At 42.7% G+C, this 22896-nt stretch overlaps 2 protein-coding genes across 5 annotated transcripts; one reads left to right on the top strand and one right to left on the bottom strand.

The window, feature by feature from the left end:
- Positions 1 to 24: 24 nt before the first annotated feature.
- fbxl3l (F-box and leucine-rich repeat protein 3, like) lies at positions 25 to 5906 on the bottom strand. Of its 3 annotated transcripts, none has more exons than XM_084550323.1 (5): positions 4793 to 5906; positions 3031 to 3391; positions 2634 to 2756; positions 2276 to 2447; positions 25 to 1779 (listed from the first exon to the last, which is right to left on the bottom strand). In XM_084550323.1, exons 1-5 carry the CDS (start codon positions 4921 to 4923, stop codon positions 1136 to 1138), a joined length of 1431 nt encoding a protein of 476 aa, XP_084406449.1. In that variant the 5' UTR covers positions 4924 to 5906; the 3' UTR covers positions 25 to 1135. The 3 variants fall into 3 exon arrangements, with proteins under 3 accessions (XP_084406449.1, XP_084406450.1, XP_084406448.1); XM_084550324.1 differs by having other exon boundaries at positions 3031 to 3411; positions 4793 to 4917; XM_084550322.1 differs by lacking the exon at positions 4793 to 5906 and having other exon boundaries at positions 3031 to 3732.
- An 861-nt stretch (positions 5907 to 6767) lies between these two features.
- Positions 6768 to 22871, top strand: atp7a (ATPase copper transporting alpha). Of its 2 annotated transcripts, none has more exons than XM_084550239.1 (23): positions 6768 to 7754; positions 9031 to 9161; positions 10375 to 10882; positions 13086 to 13862; positions 13966 to 14145; positions 14243 to 14406; positions 14556 to 14717; positions 14838 to 14914; positions 15282 to 15504; positions 15633 to 15866; positions 15958 to 16049; positions 16256 to 16383; positions 16488 to 16642; positions 16731 to 16865; positions 16972 to 17166; positions 17359 to 17541; positions 17678 to 17891; positions 17965 to 18111; positions 18231 to 18373; positions 20071 to 20274; positions 20554 to 20671; positions 20784 to 20886; positions 20988 to 22871. In XM_084550239.1, exons 2-23 carry the CDS (start codon positions 9042 to 9044, stop codon positions 21262 to 21264), a joined length of 4539 nt encoding a protein of 1512 aa, XP_084406365.1. In that variant the 5' UTR covers positions 6768 to 7754; positions 9031 to 9041; the 3' UTR covers positions 21265 to 22871. The 2 variants fall into 2 exon arrangements, with proteins under 2 accessions (XP_084406365.1, XP_084406366.1); XM_084550240.1 differs by lacking the exon at positions 6768 to 7754 and adding an exon at positions 7835 to 7876.
- The last annotated feature ends 25 nt before the right edge of the window (positions 22872 to 22896 follow it).

Below are 22896 nucleotides of genomic sequence, written 5' to 3'. Positions count from 1 at the left end.
TTAAATTTTTTTTATTAAGACTTAAATACACCATAAGAAAAAGAAAGAGCAGTGTCCATGATGCAGACTTCTAGCTAGCCCATTACTGCTGCATATACCCAAAATACACATGTGATAAATAACTTACATTCAACTGACAAATTAACAAATACAGTATAAATATTTACAGCTGTAGTCATGTATCACGGCACTGGGTCTGCCTGTAATGCACAAGATTTGCACAAATTAAGTTTATAGTTCATGTTTTTTTTAAATGTTCATTGTATCACAGGATTAACTTCCTCATTTAGTTCCATTTTATCTTTTACACATTACACAGAGTTATCTTCACTACAACTTCTCATCAACTGCCTTGTGTGTAAAGAACATGAAGCCAACTTCATTGAATCATTTCAGGGGCAAGAAAAGGGTAAATGAAACTCCACTGTTGATAAGACAGGTGAGATCTGAATTTCTGGTTTAACGACTCGGCACGTAAAAAGCATCTAAAGCTGAGTTGTTAGAACTCCACTGAAATAAACAGGAAAACAAAAGATCCATTGTGCTGTACATGGAGGTGTGATTCCTGCTCCAGCTCAACAGGAAACTCTTGTTCTCTCGGTCCTCTGTTGGCGCTATGCTCAGGGAAGGGTGTATGCTGGGAAAAAGCTTAAGCAGAAGCAGAGAAGTCATTTTTTTTGATGAAAAGGAATACAGCAGGGTATAAATAACGCTCAGGAAGTGTGGTGTTTTTAACACAAGCAACCAGCAGATGGCAGATCTGCATCCTTTATGCACAACGGCTGAATGGTTGCAGTGTGTATAGAAATTCAGGCCATTATTCACACTACTACATCCAAAATATCACATCACAATATCAATGCATAGAGGAAAAGCTGATCAGTTTGTGATAAACCGTTTCCATTATTAGTCTTAATAACATTAATCAAATTGGCTGAAGGTGAAAATAAGAATGATAGCTTTAGATATGATCCATCTTCTTGTAATCTGGCCAAGAACACTTACAGTCCAAACTGTCCAGTCCAAAATGAAAAGTAAAAGGTGTAACCATGTTAAGATTACCCTTATGCAATCCTCATTCGGAGGCCATAGATGTCATGCACTTCATTAACATCCCCTCTGGCTGCATGTCAGCCTACCAGGTGGGCATCATATCAGGGAACCACATGCGGCCAAGGTGCTTCGACACCTCGCTGTGGATCTGCTCCATGTTGTAGCTGCTGTCTGGGATCAACACCTCCTCCATGATTGACAGCTGAGTCAGCCTGCCCCCGCACATCTTCACAAACTCCACAAAGCCGCTGCAGGTCACCTCACACTCGCCCAGCCCGATGGCCGTCAAGCTTTTGCAGCGCTCCGCGATACGGATCAGCTCCTCGTCCAGGGGTTCGAGGCCGTTGGCGCACACCACCAGCTCCACCAGCCGGGGGCAGTTCAGTCCGATGCGGCCCAGCATCTCTTTGCTAACTGCCCGGCCAAAGTACAGGTGGGTGACCGGGGTCTCCTCGCAGAAGAAGGGCTCAAACTCCTCCTCATAGAGGAAGAAGTACATGACGATGTTGACCTTAGGCGAGTGTCGGACCAAGGCTTCCCAGCTGCTCCTCTTGATGGTGTGAAAGTGTGTCTGGCCGGGGTTTTCGCTCACCACATCGATGCGCAGGTGTTCTAAGTGGACATGTTTTTCAGACGACAGGGCAAGGAGGAGCTCATCACTCAGGAGATGGTAGTTTAACGCCAACTCTCTGAGACCATGGCATTGATCGGCAACACACAAGATACCTGAAGTAAGAACGAGAGGAACATATGGATGTTAAAGATTCTTAAAAACAAAAAAAGGCAGCATGGTGTGAATAACACATCGCTCAGATGATTGGCCTACAAGCCTTGTCCTGACCGATCTCAACAGCGACTGTTGCCCAGAGGATGAATCCTGTTGAATTTAGTGAGGCATTGAACTCTCCTTTAACACCACTATGGGATTTTGTTTTTGAGTGAAATGTGCCAGCAACACTTTGGTGTGGCTCCATTCACTTCACATACCATTGTCCCGTCAAAGAGATACTTTAGTTTATGAACAAATAACAACATTTCCCATCAGCTTCCCTTATTATTTAGTGCCAATCTGGAAATGGAAGACTAAGATCACTGAATATCATGAGCGTTATAGCTTTTAAATATCAGCGTTGTCACTGTCGCTCTCTGTTCTCATATTGCATCCTCTAATGTGCAAAATAATAAAAGCCAAAACAGGAAACTTTGCTTCAAAACTACTGACCGGCTGGGGAGACGTGAGGACAGCTGCTCATCTTCAGCAACTTCAGGGTGTCACTGTTGTTGGCAACCAGCACCTTCAGGGATGGATCGTCCACTGGGGTGTCATCAATCTTGATAGAGGACAGGGACTTGGAGTTCACAAACACCACCGTCAGCGCAGACACAAAGTGCGCCTGAGGAGAGAGGAAACAGCGGTGGTTAAACCAGGATGTCATATCTTATAACAGCAATTTTGTCCAGACAATTATTGCGCATTATTTCAGGACAAAGTGAAAAAATCAGGGAGGGGGGAGGTGAATACAGTATTCTGTTTAACATGCAAACAGAATATATAACGTGCACACAAGGCTGTCTCTTACCTGAGACACATCCATGAAGCTGGGTCGTGCTGTAGAAATCAGCCCCAGGGTCTTAATGGTACAATTCACCAGCTGGGAGAGAATGTCACAGGCCGCCTCTGCAGATTCTGTGCAGCTGTCCACCTGATTTACCAGCCATTCACCATTTAGGTAAAAAAAATAAATAAATAAAAACACATATGAAAAATGCAGAGATGAGGTGTGAGAATCATCTCAGTCTGTTAAACCAAAGAGCCAAGACGGCTAATATGTCATGATCAATTCAGCAGCAGATGGTTTGGATTAAGGAGCGTGCGTACTGTTTTTAAGACAGCTGTGTTGTGAAAATGGAGAGTTGGAAGGAGGCCAGAGGAGGCGAAAGAAGGGAAGAAAAGGGCGACAGCAGGAAGGCTCTTACTTTGAAGCTAACATACTGCAGGTGCTGGGCGTGCTTCTTGATTATCTGCTGAATGAGGTCAGGGTGGGTGGAGCGCAGGTAAGACGTGGCGGGCTGATTGAGCTCAAACTCAAACCTCCTCCACAGCTCGGGCGTGTGAAAGACGTCATTCCAGCTCCGGCACACGGATGAGGCCCTGGCACGGTCCACCAGAGACAGATGCTGGAAGATCTGCAGGACTATGTGGTGGGGCAGGTTACCCCAGTCCTGCGCCTGAGTCAGGGTGAAACTGGATGCCGCTCGCTTCTGTCTTTTAGCCCGCTTCTCACGGGAGGAGAAGGTCTGGCACTTGGATTTGAGACCTGTCCTTCCTCGTTTCATCCTGAAACAAATCAAAGCCCACTGTGGCGTCAGGAGAATTAGGAATTGGTAGAAACAAAATACTCCAACAATATTTGTGCTGCAGCACATTTGCAGTATCTTTGTATTTGTTTTTGGTGTGATATCACAAGCCACACGGTTCAGTACTATGTAAACACACTTTGAGGTCTTCTCTCCAACAATAGCTTTATGGGTAAACGCCTCAGCTTCTGCAGAATCTCTGTTTTTGTCCAGCATGAATAAAATCACATTACTCAACGATAGCTCGCACATTTTCTTCTCTTAAGCAACTACTTAGATTCATTTCTGTATTAAGCTATGTACTCCATTTTTCACACACCTTATAATATACAGATTATATGCAGATTTTTTTTAGTTTAAAATCCAAAATGCACAAAAAGGTACTCATGTTATAAAATCTTGAATTACTTTAAGCATCTTGCACACAGCAATAATAATTACTTCTCCACTAAATGCCATGGGTTCTTCACAGTTTGCAATCCTGTGACATTCAAAACATTTCTAAAAAGCCCCCTTTTAAAGTTAAATACAGTTTCATATACTATCATCTCAAGTTAAAGGATCTACACTGATCTCTTTGATTCAAGTAAATAAATATTGATAGTGAACTTACCTAAAAAAAAAAAAAAAGCCAAATGACAGTTGATGCTGATGCTGAATTAAACCCTTTTCCCTGTAATCTGTCACCAGTCTTGCAGAAGCAGAATTTCACTCAGTCCTCAGATCTGCACTGATGTAATCTCCACGCATGAGTGAACCACCAATCAAAAAACCCATCTCCCACTGAGCAGCAGGCAGGTTCATAACCGGGAGCAATAATTTTGCACGACGCAAGAATCATCATTGGCTCCTGCTTATTTATAAAGTATCTTAACTGGTCACTACCCCGTCCTGTCCAGGGGCTGCAGCTACAGGCTTTGAAAGTTAAATTTGAGGTTGTAATGTCTGTTTACAGACATGTTGGTCCAGCCTAAAAATAATCATTTACAACCCCTTATGAAGCTTGACTCTTGTAGCCTCCCTCAGTGCAGACTCTTTGAGAGAAGTGTTAGTATTAACAGCACTACTAAACATGATATCTTTCCTATTGTTAGTTTTGTAGCAGTATACTTATTGCTTTTGCTATATAAATGATTGTATTATGTTATTGATGTATGCTATACAGTATCAAAGTATATTGCATATCTTAAAGGTTGAACTGCACTGAACTGAGTGGAAGATCACCTGTGGCGCCATATAAACACATTTACAGAGCATTAATGTGCAAACACGCACAGCTGCCCACACCAGCTTTTCCACATTTCTGAGGTGGTCTTCACCGACAGCTGAACAGTAAAATCAAACACACTTCAAACAGCCAATAACGCGACATGTTACTTACACGAACTGCTTAAAAACAACACTTCCCTCCGGATTTTGTGATCGGCCGCCTTGGAAGGGAGCGTCCACTTGGAGCCATGGCTGGAGAAGAAGACTGGAGAAATGCTGGCTGCTGCTGATATAGGACAGCATGAGCAGCTCCCATAATAAGCTCCCTTCGCTTTAGCGACAGCTTGACGGGCGCCGCCGAGCAGCCCGGTACACGTGAGCGGAGGAAAACATGGATCTGCTCGGCTGCATCTCCCGCCACCAGCATGCACGCAGAGAAATAGATTAGCAGCAGTCCTGCATCGACGGGGGACCTACGGGTTTCGTACTTTTCCCTGTTGAGGATAATTTAACACCTGCACTTTGACTAATGCGTTTACAACAATGTGCGTTGTTGTTGTCCTGATCCACGAGCACAGAGTACAAGATAGTATGTGCACGCGGACTGAGAAAGTAGGTCAGTGTGTCAAAGTGTGTGCGCGCGCGCGTGTGTGTGTGAGAGAGACAGAGTGATCTTGTGAAAATGGTCATTAAAAAACAGCCACGGACACATCCATAAACATCTATTTAAGCTCACTGGAACATTAAACTGTCGCAGACTAAATGTTTAGTTCACGCATTAAACGCCAATAAACTATAATTTATTGTAAGACTGACAGCTGGTGTTTTGTGTGTGTGTGTCTGTGTGTAAAGGGTTTGAGATAAAACACATAATTCTCCTCTGGGTTCTCAGGGTAAACTGAGCAATATGTTGTCATTCAGTCTCAATTTTGAAGCACTGGTCATAATAACTTATTTGAGTCATATAGTTTAGGAAGATCTATGTTAATATTGTTCTGACTTTGAGACTCACAACATCAAAAAACTGGAATTTGTCATGAATGCAAAGAGAACTTCATGTCACCCTACCATATGTAGTATTTCTAGTGTAGCAGGATTTTGGTCGTTGGTGAATTACTCATCTTCCTGCTTCATTTTAAAAGGGACTGGTGTGACTACTACTTGTAGCCACGTATGCTGCTGATTGCCTGTTGCTTTGCAGATGGGTGCCTTTCAGTCTTTGTGAATCTTAACACTGACTTGGAGAATAATTGCGGAAGTAAATCGGCCAACACTCAGCTGGATCATTGTGCATCATGCAGGCTTACGGCTTTTGTATTTGAGTGCACGTGTTATTCCAACCACTTCACTGTTACACATGGTAGATGTACTTTTCTTCTTGCCTCTACGACAGGGGTGTCAAACTCATTTTAGTTCAGGGGCCACATACAGACTAGTTTGAGGTCAAGGGGGCCAGACTAATAACACGATGTTTACCTATAAATAACGACAACTCCAAATGTTTCCCTTTCCCTTAGTGCAAAGAAGAACATTATGAAAATGTTTACATTTAATGACTGGACATTTCTTAAGAAAAATAAGTGCAATTTCTGTTTAGTTCTAGGTCTCAGTGTTGTGTTATGTCCACAACTCTTACTAAATCTGTGTGAACCCTAGGAACAGCAATTACTTTTAATGGAAAAATTGCAGTTAATGTCTTCAATGTAATTTTTGCAATTTGCAAATTCATCCCACGGACCAGATTAGACCCTCTTGCGGGCCGATTTTGGCTGCCGGGCCGTATGTTTTGACACATATGCTCTATGATAAGAAGACGAACAAGAAGAAAAAGTATGAGATGACTGTGTTCTGTGTATTCCCTACCACCAGTGGTTTCACCTGGGGATGTAACTTATTAGAATAATTTATTATAAACATTTATTATTCTTTGTCTAAATCTCAGAAATCAAAAGCATTCAGTCACAGCATGAAACAATGCCATTTGATTCAAGAACATATTTCAACATATATAGCATTATAAGGAGAATCAGTCCAGCTAGTGCCAAGCCAACAAGCCAACAAGCATACAGTTTATGATGATGTAAAAAGGCTCTGTTTTTAAAGTGCTCCTATAAGACCCAATGTTGTTTATTAAGAGGTCACTCAAAGATGAATCATGCACCGACCTTCCCTCCATCCAGGACCTGTACCGGTCCAGGGTCAGGAAGCGGGCCAGTAAAATCTCCACTGACCCCTCACACCCTGGTCACAACCTGTTCAGACTCCACAGAGCACTGTACGCCAAAACCACCTGCCACAAGGACAGTTTCTTCCCCCGGGCTGTCGGTCTGATGAACTCTGAGCAGTCACAGAGTGTGAACCATTCACATGATCAGTAAACAATAACTCTGCACTATTGTATATACTCACTGTACAAAACCCTGGTTTGGTGTATATATCTGCTCTTATCCTATATTCTGTGTGTACAGATTGAGATTTATTTTATTTTATTTTATTTTTCTTTCACTTATTTAAGTTGTTTCTGTACAAGAGAGCAAAGGAACCAGAGTCAAATTCCTTGTATGTGTACACTTAGCCATTAAAGCTGATTCTGATTCTTATATGTTTTATAGCCCTGAGCTTTGTCTTTTACGTTCACATTTTTCAAACTCTGCCTCTGACAAAGGACTGGCAAATCCACTCCCGTAAAACTAACAAAACGAATAGTTGATCTAACTCAATACAGTCGAAACACGTTCATACAACAGAGGGTTATGAGAGCGATAATAGCTATGTGCTAACACCCTCATAGGCAAACTTTAGGGCAAAATTTACCCATTAGCATTACGCTCGGTTCCCCTCGCGAGGCTCCGCCCATTGGAACTGACGCACCAACAGTGCAGTCGCCGTCCGTCACGTCGGCGTGGGGAGAAGCAACAAAAACAGCTGCACATAGATGAGTTCTGTGATAACAGTGGCACTCGGCACTCTCCGCTGTTGTTCGCCTCCAGGACGATGCCGCGACGTGTCCGTTTTGCCGGCTGAAACGTGGGATGAAGAGAAGATGCTAGCTAGCCTGCTAGCTTAAACTAGCCACACAGTCTTGACAGCCGACGCTAGCAGCCTGCAGCTAACTTCCTTTCTGGATTCCCGAGGTAAGAGTTTTGTTTTCCATGCTAACCATGAACATCAGCCGTGTTTTTTTTTTTCAGCAGGTGGGTCGTTTTGTTCCAGTAGGTCAAGGACACATTTCACCTGACTGATGATACATGGTTTTGTAAGTTTAGCAACAATTAGGCGACAGCTAACAGTTAGAGTTGTCCCTGTAACGTCCAGTTTAAGTTGTTATTTAACTTAGACAAGGTAGCTTAGTGTTAGCTTCTTTAACATCAGCTGTATGAAATATATGAGAACGAGCAAAGTGAGTCTTTAAGCTACCAAAAGTCACAAAACTAGTCATGTAACAAAACATGTGTAGCTAACATTAGGTAGGCTGTAGATGATTATATTTACTGAGTGACTGGTTACCACTGGTAACCATAAGAAAGAATAAACATACGTCAACTTTACTTTTGCTGTGTTAACTTAATAAGTTACAAGGTGGTCGTAGCTGTAAAAAAAAAAAAATAAATGCTGTGTCCTAACTTGCTGTGTCCATAACTGAAATTGAGAAGTGAGCTTTGTGTTGTTGTTAAAAGTGTCCCGCAAACATCATGCTGAATCGATAGCTAAGTGACTGTTCATTTGGCTCCCATCCACAACCTTTGATGACAGTCATGTGTTGGATTTTCTCATCTCATCTGACAGTGCATATAGATGACTGTAGATCCAATAAAAGTGTCATAATTTTACAAGCTTTAACTTAGCTGAACTACTTCTTGAAGGAAACTGAAAATGAAATATCCACAGAGGACTTACGCTTTCTACATTCCCGTACGTCTTGTACAAGGGAATGTTTTTGTCAATTTTGAACCTAAACTTAATATAGAACAGACAGTAGAAGTTTGATTCACCTTTTGTGCCGAAGTGTCTTTTTTTTCCCCTTTTAAAATATATTGATTTTCTATGTTGATTAGAAGATTAAAAGCTCAAAAATAACCTTTTATTTTCTTTTGTTAAACTCTATTTCTCAGTGATTAGTTTAAAGTCTCTTTTGATTCAAATTGAAATGAAAGACTTTATTTATATTAATGTGTAATGCCATATATATAACAATAATAATAATGTTGTTTTTGCCCAAGAATGTAACATGACTGGCTTTATATATTTCCGTTGCCTCTTTGTTTGTTTTGTTTTTTGAGGGAAGAATGTGTCTGTGTCTTTCAGCATCTGCTTTGGTTTAGTGATCCTCCTCGTCTGTGTTTTTTGTTCAATCCAAAGACTGTTTATGCCAGACGATAAACTTTGTCTTTATTTTGTCCTTATTTTTAGGCTAAACAATCATGACACAGAAAGTCAGCCTGTCTTCAGTCTCCCTCGGAGTGGAGGGAATGACTTGTGGCTCCTGTGTCCAGTCCATAGAACAGCGCATTGGGTCTCTCCATGGCGTAATACATATAAAGGTAAATACGTCAATGTTTAAATGTCATTTAGCGAGTTTTGTTCTATGTTGCGTTGCTATTTTTAAAATTTAATGACTTGAAAATTTTTTCCATGGCACTTCCTGTTTTAAAAACAGGATCTGACCATAGATGTCGTAAGAGTCCAGTGTGTTTTTTAAAGTAGTGCATCTACACAACAGATATCGACACATTATTATATTAACTAAAAGTTCCTGCTCATCTCAGCGTTTTATTATGCCAGAGTCTTTCTCCCTTAGGACAAGCTGCTCTGATTTACAACCAAGTAACATCAGTGTAGCCATGGGAGACGGCTTAATCGCGATGGGTCTGGCCTGCTGTTTTGCTTATTGTGTGTTTACCCCTCAGGCTAAGGTTAAATGAGGAGATAATGTAATAAAGTCTCCCTGATAGTGCTCTGCCCTTTGCAGCACCGTGACATCGGATGTATATGCTGTACCCACAGGAAATGTCACTTGTGTTTTAAGAGAATTTAGAGCTTGGATCATTTTATGTTAATCTATATAGACATTATCTGCAAGGAGTGAATTGATTTTTTCTGGTAGAATAGCCATTTTCTCATTCCTTGGCCTCTCATTCTCAGGAAATAAAGGTTAGTCCTTCAGGCAACCACGTTTACTCACAACTAAGCCCCCCACTGTGGTCTATAACTTATGTCGGAGTCAAGTGATCCCTTCAGTGTGTCACATGTTTCTTTCTTGCTGAGTCTCATCATGCTGACGGAACGTGTTGCAAGCTTACCAAGCCCTTGGACTCATGTTGCCCTTATAATGTAGAAAAAGTTTATTGTTTATATAAGACACATTCACCGAGTGGCAGTAAAATATCATTAAATGGAAATGGAATTGAACGAGTGCCAGTGGCCACATGAGGCAAGAGTTTGTATAGTATCCAAGTCAACGTTAAGCTGACTCGACCAAAAGTTATCGTAAGAAGCCTGCTAAAATAAATAACAAACTGAATACAGCTCTGCGCCAAGGGCAACCAAATCAACATTAAGCCCTTATCAGTGTTATCAAAGGAAAGCTACCCGCAGCGGTTGTTTGCCTAGTTAATGGCAGAATAAAAGGCTCACGTCAAACTTAGGCATAGATTTACGAACTGATTAAGATTTGGCAGATTTTTCTTTGACAATTTATGAATGTCCGTTGTTACGTTTTCTAATTATAGCCCTTTACTTGGCTTGATTTTGCAGGTGTCTTTAGAGAAGAAAAATGCCACAGTCATATTTGACCACAGCCAACAGAGCCCAGAGACTCTGTCAGAGGCCATCGAGGACATGGGCTTTGAATCAAGTCTGTCGGAGTCTAGCGCAGCCACACCAGTCTCTACAGATACCCAGCTGATCGCCACCTCGGGCCTAACACCTGCAGCCCAACAGGAAGCCTTGGAGAAGCTCTCACAGATTCAGGGAGTGCTGGATGTCAGAGAGAACCTGCCTCTGATGGGTCTCACTGTCACGTTTATTCCTTCCCTGACTTCCATGCTGCAGCTGAGTGAGGTTGTATCCAGCGTAACGCCTGTGGAGATGCCCGCTCCCAGCAGCCCTACACAAAAAGGTCTACCCGTGTCTCCATCTCACGCCACCACGGGGAGAGGAGTGACCCTCCTGAAGCTGTGCATTGAAGGAATGACTTGTCACTCCTGCACCACCACCATTGAAGGGAAGATTGGGAAACTGAAAGGGATTGAAAAGGTCAAAGGTACGTAATGTACTTGATGAGTTTGCAAGCTTACAGTCATATATAACGTCACTGTCTGAGCTATAAGAGATGTTGAAACACTGCTGCATTGCACGTAGGGCTGGGCGATAAAACGATAACGATATATATCGCGATAGTCACGCGATAGACACGTGATCGATATAAATAGAAAATACGTTCGATAGAATGTTCGATAATTTCACTCGAACTCCGTTAGAAAAAAATAGGAAGAAAACCCCGAGCCAGAACTGCAAGTCATTCTGGGGGATGTGGGCAGAGGAAGGGCTTTAGCCTCTCGACCTATCACGGCCCAGCTATGCCAGGTTGGTGGCATCAACAACAAAAAAAAGAACGGCGTGGAGTGAAAGGAGAATATGTGTGCGACAGCGCGAGAGGAAATTGTTGATAAAAAAGGAACGGTCACGTCACCAGTTTGGCAATATTTTGGTTATTTTAAGTCAGACAAGAGTCAGACCGATGTTACCTGAATGAACAGTTCTCCAACCTGCCTATGATTCCTCTTACATTTTCAAACTGTCATGTAACATCATCAGTTTGTATCATAAGATTCCACATGTACACTTTAGTCAGATATGTGTATCTATGACAGATGTATGTTTATCTTGCTGTTCTCTCTTTCTTCTGTCTGTACCCGGCTGGCCTTAGGCAGATGGGTTCTGCTCGAGGTTTCTTCCTGTTAAAAGGGAGTTTTTCCTTGCCACCGTTGCCTTCAGGCTTGCTCTAGGGGTTTCAGGCCGGGTTTTCGTAAAGCGTCTTGAGACGATTTGTATTGTTATTGACGCTATATAAATAAAAATTGAATTGAATTGAATTGAATTGAATTGATGTTGTCTGCTAACTTGGTGGCGAGTGAGCATACTAATTGGCTCTTGTCTCTTGATTAGTAGTCGGTTAAGTTTCGTTTCTCTGCGTATTGTGCTTAAGTGAGTGAGTGTCTGAGTACCTTAGTTTGCCGGTTATATAAACCGAATCTTTTTTTCCACCGCTACTGAATATTAATTAAAAATGAATGAAAAATAAATGCTATTGAATATGTCATTGTTATAATTTTTTTAAAAATTAAAGTATAGTTATAAAAAATAGTTTATGACGGGATTTTTATGACCCTGTCGTCAAAGTGACAGACAATGGAAAAAGTCTAGCGCAACATCTGATCTGGAGGTACACGGCAGCAGTGCCATACGACAAAACATCAAAGCGATATAAAGAAATAACGGATGCAGTTTAGCACAGTTGAGAAGTCTGGGTAGAATAGGTTAAAAAAACGAATCAATAATTATCGATATCGACTGATATGAAACACTTATATCGTGATACATTTTTCAGCCATATCACCCAGCCCTAATCTTACAGATGACAGGTGTCATGTCATTATATATCAGATGGACTCTCTGTAGGTTGGCTACTGAGGGATTGCTTTGTGGATTTGACTCTGACTCATGAAATCCTTTCACTTGTATTGTTGGAAGGAGTGACATGTAGACAGATGGGATTATGTTTGCTGAGTACAGAATTGTCATTGTGTTGACGTGACTGTATGTGCAGCCTGCAGCCTGCAGTGGGTTCTCGATGAAGTCACAAAATTCACAAAACTCACATGACACAATTATACAGTAATAAATTATTAAAACATCTGCACTAAGATTATTTCTGACACAGGAGAGGACTAATTTTGTCTGGTTCAGACATCACATTGCGGCTCAGGCGTATACTATTTGAGTTGATCACAGTTAAGAGACTAATTTTAATGGCTTGGCAGTTTCCTTTCAGTCTTAAAAGATTTTACTTATCTAGCCAGTATGGTTTTCTCAGGGAGGTTGTTCAGGAGCGTTTCAGCCTTTTCTTACTATAGTTTTAAGTCATGCCTTGAAAGGATCTCTGCCCCAGAATCTCAAAATAACAGGATTGTGTAACGTCTGTGATTTTGTCAGTCATCCAGGTCAAGATATGTCCAAAAAGAAAGACATCTGGACTTTTGATTTTCCTGAAAATTTTCTTGAGAAGAAATTCTTCAAGTCCAGTTGCCTTCCTTTAACATTTTTTAATAGGATTTATTATTTTACCGTGAATGCTTAAAGTGAATAGATTTTATTAATGTTTTTGTCATGTGCCTTGCAGACCTGTCAGTCACTTCCTGTTCTTGTGAAATAACTGTTTTTAACCCTTTTTTCATTCTTCACAGTTGTTTTAGAGTCTCAGGAAGCTACAGTCGTCTACCTGCCTTACCTCATCACTGTCCAGACCATCATCGACCAGATTGCTGTTGCCGGCTTCAAGTCCTCCGTCAAGTCCAAGCCCCGCCCTCTGCAGTTGTCTCCCAGTGAAATTGAACGTTTAGCCGATTCTCAAAAAACAACAGTTTCTTCTCCGTCAGAAACATCGGAGGAGACGGAAATCTTCATCGACACGACACTTGTCATGCTCAGGGTGAAAGGCATGCACTGCCGTTCCTGTGTGGTCAACATTCAAGATAATATCTCAATGCTGCCTGGTGTTTCGTCTGTGGAGGTCTCACTGGAAAAGGAGATGGCCTCTATCTGCTACGATCCCCTAAAGGTCACAGTGACTCAGCTGCAAGAGGCAATTGAGGCACTGCCTCCAGGAAACTTTAAGACTCAACCCTGGGACTCCTCTGGCCCCTTCAGTCCTGCATTCACATCGCCTACGCCTGCCTTACCTTCATCGCGGCCTGCAGGAGCAACCCAGGCCAAACCTGCTGCCTTACAGCCTTGTTTTACTCAGCCTCTGGCTACTGTAGCTAATATTCACATTGAGGGTATGACATGTAACTCCTGTGTCCAGTCCATTGAAAGCATGATCTCTCAAAGGAAGGGTGTAGTGTCAGCCCGCGTCTCTCTGGCTGATCACCAGGGCATCTTTGAGTATGATCCCCTTCTAACCACACCAGAGGAGCTGAGGGACGCCGTAGAAGATATGGGCTTCGATGCTTTCCTACCCGGTAAGAGCATACATTGTGTGGTGGCTGAATTACCTACAAAGTGGGATGGCTGAAGCAGTTCAGATAATCTGAAGCTGACCTAACGATCATTTCTTGTGAACAGAAACCAATTCTCTGCTGCCTGCATCAGATCCCGTGTTGTCAGGCTCGTCAAGTGTTACACCTGTCAAATCTAAGAAGCCGGACAGCGAAGCCACGCACTCCAAATGCTTCATCCAGATTGGAGGGATGACCTGCGCTTCCTGTGTGGCAAACATCGAGCGAAACCTCAAGAACGAACCTGGTCTGTAAATAAATATACTTTTGAAATGGATTCACTGAATGTCTTTGCTTTTTATTTGTATCTAAAGAGAAAATGTGGCTGTTGTGATGTTGTGCAGGTATCTCCTCTGTTCTGGTTGCACTAATGGCCAGTAAAGCGGAGGTCCGGTATAACCCCGAAGTCATCAATCCAGAGAAGATAGCTGAGTGTGTGAAAGAACTGGGCTTCAGCGCCCACGTTATGGAGAACTATGAAGATTCAGATGGAAACCTGGAACTGGTGGTGAGTATGCGTACACCTCTCTATTAGCAGTATAAAAGTAATACACAAACATTCCTGTTACTACATTAGAAGAATGTATATGCATACATGCAGCCTCCTTTTAATAGACGAATGTTGACGTCGCTGTTTGACTCTTTATCTTCTTTCAGGTCAGAGGAATGACATGTGCCTCTTGTGTTCACAAAATCGAATCCAGCCTCATGAAAGAGAAGGGGATTATATATGCCTCTGTTGCCTTGGCAACTAACAAAGCACACATTAAGTTCGACTCTGAAATCATAGGTGCGCGAGACATCATCAAGCACATCGAGGTATATTGACCCTGCCTCCGTTATCTCTGCCGTTATTTCATCAATACTTGCCCGTTAAGTTTGAAGTGATAAATCGCAGAGACTTGAGGTCTGATCAGTAGTTTTTATTTTACTTTCTAGAGCCTAGGGTTTGAAGCATCTTTGGTAAAGAGGGACCGCACTGCCAGTCACCTGGACCACAGCAAAGAGATTCGACAGTAAGCAGCGTTTGCCTGAATTTCTTCTGATGCTGTATATGTGTATGTAACTTGAAGTCCTGTTACGCCAGTTGTATTTTTGACTCACAATGACTTCACAGTTTTCTCAGAAAGGTCTTCTGTCTTATGACTAGTCCTTGCCTGCACATTGCTCAATAAATCCTGTTATTGCAGGAACCAGACTCTATAGAGAGCAAAACAGCTTCAGCAGCGAAGCCTTGTTTGTGTCTGTAGAGCGTTATCTGTATTTAGGATTAAAGTTTTGAAACTTGCATATTTATATTTAATCATTTAGACTAAAAAAACACTAGATCATGAAAAAAAATAATAATCAGTTTCTAACACATAAATGTCCTCACTTCCTCAGATGGAGAAAATCCTTCCTTGTGAGCTTGGTTTTCTGCGTGCCTGTAATGGGGATGATGGTCTACATGATTATCGTCGACCACCAGATGAATGTTTCACATCACCACAACAATACAGCGGAGGACCGCAACCATTACCACTCCACCATGTTCCTGGAGAGACAGCTGTTCCCCGGCCTCTCCATCATGAACCTCCTCTCTTTCCTCTTTTGTGTGCCTGTGCAGGTAAGCCGCAAGGAGTAACTCCAGCCTCATGAAACCTGATATTAGCTGGACATTTTCACGTGCAGGAGAATGTAGAGAAATGTTTTTGTGTGACTAAGTGCTAAACAGTTTGTTTTCCCTCTCTCTAGTTTATAGGTGGTCGCTACTTCTACATCCAAGCCTACAAAGCAGTGAAACACAAGTCTGCCAACATGGATGTGCTGATAGTTCTGGCCACTACCATAGCCTTCAGCTACTCACTGGTCGTGCTAATAGTGGCAATGGTGGAGAAGGCGAAAATCAACCCCATCACATTCTTTGACACTCCACCTATGCTCTTCGTCTTCATCTCTCTGGGACGATGGCTGGAACAGATAGCCAAGGTTTAACCCGTTCTGATCGATGGTTTCTATGACATTTAAAGTGACCTTTTTGAAATCCAGAAATCGTAACAGTTTGCTTGTTGCCTTCCAGAGCAAGACGTCCGAGGCCTTGTCCAAACTGATGTCTTTACAAGCCACCGAGGCCACAGTGGTCACGCTGGGCAGTGATATGTCTGTACTCAGGTACTCCTTGTTCTCTGACCTCACTTTGTTGACAAAAAGCTTCTTTTTTTTTATCGCTTTTAGATAACGTCGTATCCAAATGTTTGTTGTGAAAATCAGCTGAAAGGGTCAGGATGGCGCGGTGCTTATATAATCACAAAAGTTTGCTGAAAAATAACAGTTAGCATAACAATGAGCAACATTTCCAATTTTCATGTGTGTTCCAGTGAAGAGCAGGTGGATGTTGAACTGGTGCAGAGGGGAGACGTGGTCAAAGTCGTTCCTGGGGGGAAGTTCCCAGTCGATGGGAGGGTCATTGAGGGACACTCCATGGCTGACGAATCTCTCATCACAGGTGAAATATCAGGAGTGAAGGACGAAACAGTAGTGTCGATTAAAGGATTTTCTCACTGCCCCTCGTGGTTGTTTTTCTGAGCAGCTCTTGCTTTGTGACTTCAGGTGAGGCCATGCCAGTGACAAAGAAGCCTGGGAGCTCGGTCATCGCAGGCTCCATTAACCAGAACGGCTCTCTGCTCGTCAGCGCTACACATGTTGGCTCGGACACTACGCTCGCTCAGATCGTCAAACTGGTGGAGGAGGCTCAGACTTCCAAGGTTAATTAACGTGGTTTGTGCACCGTGTCTACCAGCTTCGGGGTTAACGCTCTGCAGGTGTTTAACGTTGTCCATTTTTATTTTTCAGGCTCCCATCCAGCAGTATGCAGATAAGATCAGCGGCTACTTTGTACCCTTCATTGTTGTCATATCTCTTCTTACACTGATCGCCTGGACTATTATTGGGTTTCAGAACTTCTCTCTAGTGGAGATGTACTTTCCTGTGAGTTCTTTTTAATCTTAATATCTTTCTGTGCCAAGATCCCCAGTATATCTAAATCCGCCTTGTCGTTCACTGAAGGTAAAAGTAATTGTTGTCCTCCCTGCAGGGTTACGACAAAAGCATTTCCAGAACCGAGGCAGTGATTCGTTTCGCCTTCCAGGCCTCCATAACAGTGTTATGCATCGCCTGTCCCTGTTCCCTTGGCTTGGCAACCCCGACAGCTGTCATGGTGGGCACAGGTGTCGGAGCCCAAAATGGCATCCTGATAAAGGGAGGAGAGCCACTCGAGATGGCGCATAAGGTGCTTTAATGATGACATTCTGACACCTCTGTGTAGTCGGCCAATTATGTAACAGGCCAACTGTCAATTTGAACACATTGTGATGTGGTTCTGGTTTCATAGGTTACAAAACCGCATTAGTCTAGAAATTACTCAAAATCCAGCCAGGCAGGCTTTTGTTTACGTTTTCGTTATATGTCATTTTCTGTTCAGGTGCAGACGGTGGTGTTTGACAAGACTGGAACCATCACATACGGGGCCCCGAAGGTTATCCAAGTCAAGATGGTAGTGGAGGGGAATAAGATGCCTCGCTCCCGCCTGCTGGCCATTGTGGGTACAGCAGAGAACAGCAGTGAACATCCTCTGGGAGTAGCTGTCACCAAATACTGTAAACAGGTTGGTTTCTCCATCTGATTCAGCCTCTACAATCCAATCCACAATCCTCAGACTTAGTCAAAATCTTAAATAACTGGTCCTACACATTACTGTGATCTGTAAAATGACAAAGCTCGATTACTGCGTGTGTGCGCAGGACCTCGGCACAGATTCTCTCGGAACGTGCACAGACTTTCAGGCGGTGCCGGGATGTGGCATCCAGTGCAAGGTCAGCAACACGGAGTTTCTGCTAAAACAGGCGGACAGCGACAGCGAGGACAACAACCAGCGCAACAGTGTCCTCGTCCAGATCAGTGACACCCGGATGTCCGCCACCTCTCACCCACTCATCATGGACCCACAGCCACTGAGTATGTTGGAGCGACCTAATACACGGGTTTTGTTGTTTTGTTGCCGTCTAAGCCGTGTGATCTCTGTGTGCAGGCCTCGTCCAGACGGCTACATATGTCGTCTTGATTGGCAACAGGGAGTGGATGAGGAGGAACTGCGTGCAAGTTGTTCCTGAAGTCGATGATGCCATGACAGAGCATGAGCGCAGAGGTCGCACTGCTGTTCTAGTAGCTGTAGACGGTGAGTAGTAACATTTAACTTTAAATTTGCTCCTAAATTTGCTTAAAGCTGTGTTCTTCTCTAATATTGAGAAAATATTGTCCTCATGGTTAAATGGCTGTTTGTGTGTGTATATATAGATATGCTGTGTGCAATGATAGCCATAGCAGACACGGTGAAACCAGAGGCTGAGCTGGCAGTCCACACGCTGAACAGCATGGGTCTGGAAGTTGTGCTGATGACTGGAGACAACAGCAAGACGGCTCGAGCCATTGCTGCCCAGGTAAGAAAAGATTTTGGGTAAAGCTCTGATTTATACTGATGTTTATTTTGCATATTTTTTTTTAGTTACGATGACCAGTCAACCTCAGTATGTATTTAAAATTAAGAAGGTTGCCATGAAGAAAATATTTGACACGTTGATATTAAATTTTCCTAATAACTAGCCACCAGAGGTTGCGCTAGACTTTTTCGTTGTAGGTCATTTTGACTGACAAGGTCATAAAAATTCCGTCATAATCTATTTTTACCCGTCACTTTAATTATTTTTTTTTTTAAATGATAATAAAGACATATTCAATAGCATTTCCTTTTCATTAAAGTTTCATTAACTTTAAGTACTTTTTTGCAGAACAGTATTTACTTTAAATGGTAACCAAAAAAAAAAAAAGTTTCGGCTGCCGACACGTCTTGTCCGTACGGGACTGCTAGCGTAAACAGCTCTTGGACGGTACCGTAGGGTTGAAGTGCTTCGGTGGTATGCAAATTCCATTTTGGTAGCCGTTAGCTGCGTAGACATAGACATATATACATATATATTGTATTTGGTCTATGGCAGCAGTTCCCAAACTTTTTTGACCGCCTCCTTCTATATCCCAACCGCGCTGACGCACCCCCAATCCCCCACACTTTAAAAAAAAAAAAAAGCAACAAGCTTTTTTATATCCATATTGAAGGCAGCATGTTTAATCATGCTCAAGTTACCAGAACACACATATAACAAAATAATCCCGATCACAACAACGCGCTCTCGCATTTGAATTAAACTGAAACACTGTAACATTTTCAATATAATGAAACAAAGTTACGCACAAGCTTCTACTTTTAAGAGCAAAGGGGATGGATGACAGGCTCAGGCTCAGGCTCAGAGGCAGAAAGCAGATAAGTTGGGGGAAATATGGATAACATTTTCAGCCGCATTTAACAAACATTGCAGCAATGACCGTGGAGCTAACACAACCGCGTCATCATAACACAGCGGTTATGGAAATAAAATTAGAACACCAGTAATTTGAATTAAATTGTAATAAAGTTGCACACGACCCACAACAAAAATAACAAAGAGGATAGGCTCAGGAACAGATAAAAAAAAAATATCCATCTGACGATTATCAAGTGCAGCACAGCTGGCTCAGTTAGTTGCGCATATATGGTGCGTAGAAGAAGATAACTTCTTCTCCGCCATTGCATTTTGCATCTCGCCCACCCCCTAGAGGCAGCTCATGCACCTCCAGGGGTGCGCGCACCACACTTTGGGAATCCCTGGTCCATAGTTAGCCGAGCTCTGACGTGTGCATCAGTGTAATCGGTGTACCAGGAAATCGTGCACCGACAAAAGTTCCGCGATGTTTGGAACGCAAACTTCGATGAGAGACAAGAGCCAATTAATAAGGTCACTCGCCACCAAGAGGTCAGCGGTGTGAACTGCAATCTGTCAAAATGACGGATGGCCTTCAGATTTTTCTGTCATATTTAAAAAAAAAAAAAAAGTCAATGACGGAAAATATTCGGTTAACGCGACCCCTGCTAGCCACATGTATTTTTTGTGAAACGTCATCAATATCGAATGAATATAGTGTAATTTAGGTACAGTATATGAAAAGTGTGTCAAATTATACTGTAATATGAAGCTGCAAATGGAAAATCCATCATGTTTTTGTGTGTTTCTGAGCCGGTCGGTTTCTGCCTTTCGTCCGCCAGGTCGGCATCAGGAAGGTGTTTGCTGAGGTGCTGCCCTCCCACAAGGTGGCCAAGGTGGAACAGTTGCAGCAGGCAGGGAAGAGAGTTGCCATGGTGGGCGACGGCGTGAACGACTCGCCCGCTCTGGCCATGGCTGACGTGGGCATCGCCATAGGAACCGGGACAGATGTGGCTATAGAGGCAGCAGATGTGGTGCTGATTAGGGTAAGAATATGGGCGTAGAGGTCTTTAAAACACATAGGATTTACAGTATTATTATATTTACTCACTGAAGAGTCATAAACTATGTCCTGTAATAGGTGTCTGAATAATTAAATTAAATTAAAATCCACTCTTCTCTGTTGACCTATAAAAACCTGAATAAAGTTGTTTCCTTATTATATCATACCCTTTCTGTAGAGGTAATCTTACTTAATTATTAACCTCGTATTATCTGATATTAAGACCCTCCTCATTTACCTTCTCTTGTCCTCTTGCCTTCAGAACGACCTCCTGGACGTGGTAGGGAGTATTGACCTCTCTAAAAAGACAGTCAAGAGAATCAGAATCAACTTTGTTTTTGCTCTTATCTACAACCTGGTTGGAATTCCTATTGCTGCTGGTATGTACTGGAGAAAATAAATGTTTATTTAATAACATATGATCTCAGAGTCTTAAACCATTCAAATGATTTGTAGTGAAGCAGTAAAGTGACTACTCTGGTCTGTGCACAGGTGTGTTCCTTCCCATTGGTCTGGTGTTACAGCCGTGGATGGGCTCTGCTGCGATGGCGCTGTCGTCAGTCTCTGTGGTTTTGTCCTCCCTTCTACTCAAATGGTAACGAGATATTTAATGTTGTATGTGGGCTCTGTACTTTATATTTATAGAAACTCATTTTCATATGTTTATCTCTACTTGCTCCCTGTGTCTTTGTGTAGTTACACTAAGCCCACTGCTGAGAAGCTGGAGGCCAAACTGGGGAATAGCAGGCAGCAGGGCAGCCTGTCTGACGTCAGCGTCCACATTGGCATGGGTGACGGGCGGCGTCCCTCTCCCAAACTCAGCCTGCTGGACCGAATCGTCAACTACAGCCGAGCCTCGATCAACTCCCTGCGCTCCGACAAGCGCTCGCTCAACAGCTTGGCGCTAAGTGAGCCCGACAAACACTCGCTGCTGGTGGGGGATTCGACGCTGTACGAGGAGGAGTTATGCTGAATACGTGGTCCTCGTGTGGTCAGCAGAGATGATTGTAGTAAACAGTAACTGCATTTATTGAAGGCCAGACTGAGCTGAAAGGGTAACATTAAATAATGGCCCATCCATCCGCTGAAGGTGCCCTCAGGGCAGTACTGCTTACTTCAAGGGAGCTTGTATGGCCCATGTTTTCTTTTAGCTCAACCAGCTCATCATATGCACTACAGAGCACGCTGGGCTGACTTCTTCTCCTAAAGCTGCAGACTGTCTTTTGTTGTGGTGCCCTCAGGTGTGCTCTGACAAATCCTTAGACGCTTTGACCTGCCTACACTCTCTGTTCAGGGGCATGAAGCTTCGTCAGAGCCTTGAAGCAACGTCCACATCCAGGAAGCAGAGTAAAGACCATCTCTGCCACTGTGGTCACTTGCCCATAACAATCTTTAACATCTATCCAAAGACATTTAAGAGAGGACACTACAGAGTTACATTTGAACAAACACTGTTTTCGAATTCCAGACTATTTATATTATCATTATTTATCTAGTTTTTTTCATTATATCTATATCTACTATGTGAAAAATGAAGTTGTTGAATCCAAATGCCAATTTTAATTTTTCAGTCTCCCAAAATGTGTAATTACTGATCAAAGCATATAAAGACAGTGTGAGGAGCCTTGTAATGAGCTGCAAACTGACAAAAAAACATGTATGAAGTGAGTGCTAAATGTCAGTTTTACCCAAGTGCCAGCTGAAATGCCAACTTGGCAGTCCACCACATTCCAAAGAGGGCGGCGTGCAGAAAGTTATCTTGGACTCAACGTGCATGAAATGTGAACAGAGTGAAGGTCAACGATTCGAAGCAGAGATCTGCTGAAAGTCGACTGTGATCTGGTTCTTTTACTTCTGTCAACTCGTTGCATCTCCGGTCAGTGGCAGAAGATGTCTGTCCACGAATGTGAACATTACTACATGTTATATTTAAGCGGAAGTTGTTACATTGCGCTTGGAGTACAGTACTGCCTACCTTGTTTCGAATCACTTTTCGCTTTGAACAGGCTCAGCTGTAGATGTGATTGCGCCCTGCTTGTTGTTACAGTAGATGAGGTGGCGTAACTGTTCCTAAGATTCACGTGGTTGCTGTAGATCAAAGACACGTCTCTAAACCAAGGGGAGCAGGAAACACAGCAGAATGAACCCAGCTGTGTTGCAGCAGCTCCACCAAACAAGTTACTGAGAAGCAAACACTGATGACTTTAGTACTTATTATAAAATCACAAATCTGAGATTCACAACAGTTATACTTTGCAATCGTAGCTAGACTGTTTTTATTATTGTTGTCCAATCATTAGAAATTACTATAGCCTAGCTTTTTTATTTTTTCTCTTCATCGTCAGGCTTGTATTCTTTGATAATAAAAAACACCTTCAGTTTGTCCTGCCGCTTTCCCACGATGCACTATACTCCGTAGCAGTCTCAGCTTGCCGAGTGCGATTCATGTCAATCTGTGGTTTTTGTGCAATGCTCTGTAAAGACTCTGTGTGCGGTCAAATTAAGCAAAATCTGTGTTTGCCATCTTCCATAGTTCTTCTGAACGTTGTGTGCCTTGAATAAAATGCCTTTGTAACGCGACTGCAGTTTCCACTTTCAACCAGAA

Source organism: Chelon labrosus, assembly GCF_963514085.1.
Source record: "Chelon labrosus genome assembly, chromosome: 8".
NCBI lineage: Eukaryota > Metazoa > Chordata > Actinopteri > Mugiliformes > Mugilidae > Chelon > Chelon labrosus.
This window is presented reverse-complemented; position numbering and strand designations above follow the sequence as displayed.

Excerpts from the sequence above, each read along its gene's own strand:
- fbxl3l (XM_084550322.1), bottom strand. The coding sequence starts at position 3,663 with ATGTGCGAGCTATCGTTGAGTAATGTGATTTTATTCATGCTGGACAAA. Across the intron at positions 2,757-3,030 it reads TGCAGTATGTTAGCTTCAAA|GTGGACAGCTGCACAGAATC; the intron begins GTAAGAGCCTTC and ends CTGGTAAATCAG. Across the intron at positions 2,448-2,633 it reads GCTTCATGGATGTGTCTCAG|GCGCACTTTGTGTCTGCGCT; the intron begins GTAAGAGACAGC and ends CTCTCTCCTCAG.
- atp7a (XM_084550239.1), top strand. The coding sequence starts at position 9,042 with ATGACACAGAAAGTCAGCCTGTCTTCAGTCTCCCTCGGAGTGGAGGGA. Across the intron at positions 14,407-14,555 it reads ATGGAAACCTGGAACTGGTG|GTCAGAGGAATGACATGTGC; the intron begins GTGAGTATGCGT and ends ATCTTCTTTCAG. Across the intron at positions 16,643-16,730 it reads AGGAGGCTCAGACTTCCAAG|GCTCCCATCCAGCAGTATGC; the intron begins GTTAATTAACGT and ends TTTATTTTTCAG.